Below are 1520 nucleotides of genomic sequence, written 5' to 3' on the forward strand. Positions count from 1 at the left end.
ATCCTGACAGCTTTTAGCAGACTTCTGTGTGTACCGCTCCGTAACTCCATTACGACACAGCAGGGTGTGGGTTTCATTCATCCCACCCTGCTCACAAGGTCCTGCAATCAGGCCCAGTCTAAAATTATCCTGTTTTTTAGATCTTCATTTCAATGACTGTGATTTCAAAGGATGCTTAACTGGTCATTTTTTTCTATATCCATTTGACCTTAACTGGTGACCACTTGCCTGTACCTATTAATTATTTCTCTGGACCTGAGTAAGAATTGGAAACATATTTCAAGTCATCTGAAGCTGCCATATGTTCACGTTTTGTGGAGTAACTTGGTTCTGTCTTACTACTTTTGTGGATTCCTTTCCCTGGTGTTTCTGCAGGTGCTGCTATGTCTAACCTTGAACCGTCTAATGGGTGGCAGTCAGCTGCCAGCCCCTGCAGCCTGTGTCTGCCTGCCCCTGAGGGCTCTCTATGCCACAGGTAACCAGGGGTCATTACAGAGTTGATTACTAGATCAGCAGGTAGCTTGGCCTAGTCCCTCTGCAATAGCTACTCCTGCTGTTTCCAGCAGCCTTTTTTTTTTTTTTTTTTTTTTCTGGGTGCAAACAATTTTTAATTGGTTATCTTTTTTATACAAATACATCGAATAACTAGGCAATGCTGCCTGCGTTGGATGCAATCCTGGGCCACAAGTCTGCACACTCCTTTGCAACTGGTCCAGTGATGGCAGAACCTTTCATCTCGCCTTTATTGTTTACTATGACTCCTGCATTATCTTCAAAATAAAGAAACACACCATCTTTTCTCCTATATGACTTTCGTTGTCGAATTACCACTGCTGGATGTACCTTCTTCCGCAGCTCTGGCTTGCCCTTCTTGACTGTGGCCATCACCATGTCCCCGACGCCAGCGGCAGGGAGTCTGTTCAGCCGTCCCTTGATCCCCTTCACGGAGATGATGTAGAGGTTTTTGGCTCCTGTATTGTCCGCACAGTTGATGACGGCACCCACGGGGAGACCCAGGGAAATGCGGAACTTGGCGCCGGAGGACCCGCCACGTCCTCGCTTCGACATCTTGGACGCCGGAAAGAGACGGAAAGGAAAAACTCCAGCAGCTTTTGAATGCATAATCTGAATCAGCCATTTTTTGACTCACATGACCCTGCCAGAACCTAGTTTCATGGGATTCTGCAACTCCTGGCTTCAGTTCCAGGTTGCTGTCTTGTTTTCTATTCCCAGAACACTTAAAGTACAACTGGATCTGTCTGGTTTGGGCTTTAGCATTTTACTTTTCGCTGTAACATGTTAGGGTTGGAAAGTGGATTGTGAAGCATAAATTTATAGCACTACTGTACCAGAAATCTCAGAAGAATTCCTTAAACTCTTTAAGTAAATATAAATGTACAGCCAAAAAAGGTGTTATTTGATATACCACTTGCTGATGTACTGATACGAATATAAAGTTGTTATTGCAGAGTATATAATTGATGATGAATGCTGTAATAGTAATAACAAAATTTATATCT

General features: G+C 43.8%; 1 protein-coding gene across 1 annotated transcript; it reads right to left on the reverse strand.

Annotated features, from left to right (window-relative positions):
• Positions 1 to 580: 580 nt before the first annotated feature.
• LOC131478117 (large ribosomal subunit protein uL14) lies at positions 581 to 1094 on the reverse strand. Its single transcript, XM_058655815.1, has one exon. It carries the CDS (start codon positions 1066 to 1068, stop codon positions 646 to 648), a length of 423 nt encoding a protein of 140 aa, XP_058511798.1. The 5' UTR covers positions 1069 to 1094; the 3' UTR covers positions 581 to 645.
• Between the last annotated feature and the right edge of the window lie 426 nt (positions 1095 to 1520).

Source organism: Ochotona princeps, chromosome 27, assembly GCF_030435755.1.
Source record: "Ochotona princeps isolate mOchPri1 chromosome 27, mOchPri1.hap1, whole genome shotgun sequence".
Classification (NCBI taxonomy): Eukaryota; Metazoa; Chordata; class Mammalia; order Lagomorpha; family Ochotonidae; genus Ochotona; species Ochotona princeps.

Bases quoted from the DNA above. Each gene is read 5' to 3' on its own strand.
- LOC131478117 (XM_058655815.1), bottom strand. From the start codon at position 1,068: ATGTCGAAGCGAGGACGTGGCGGGTCCTCCGGCGCCAAGTTCCGCATT.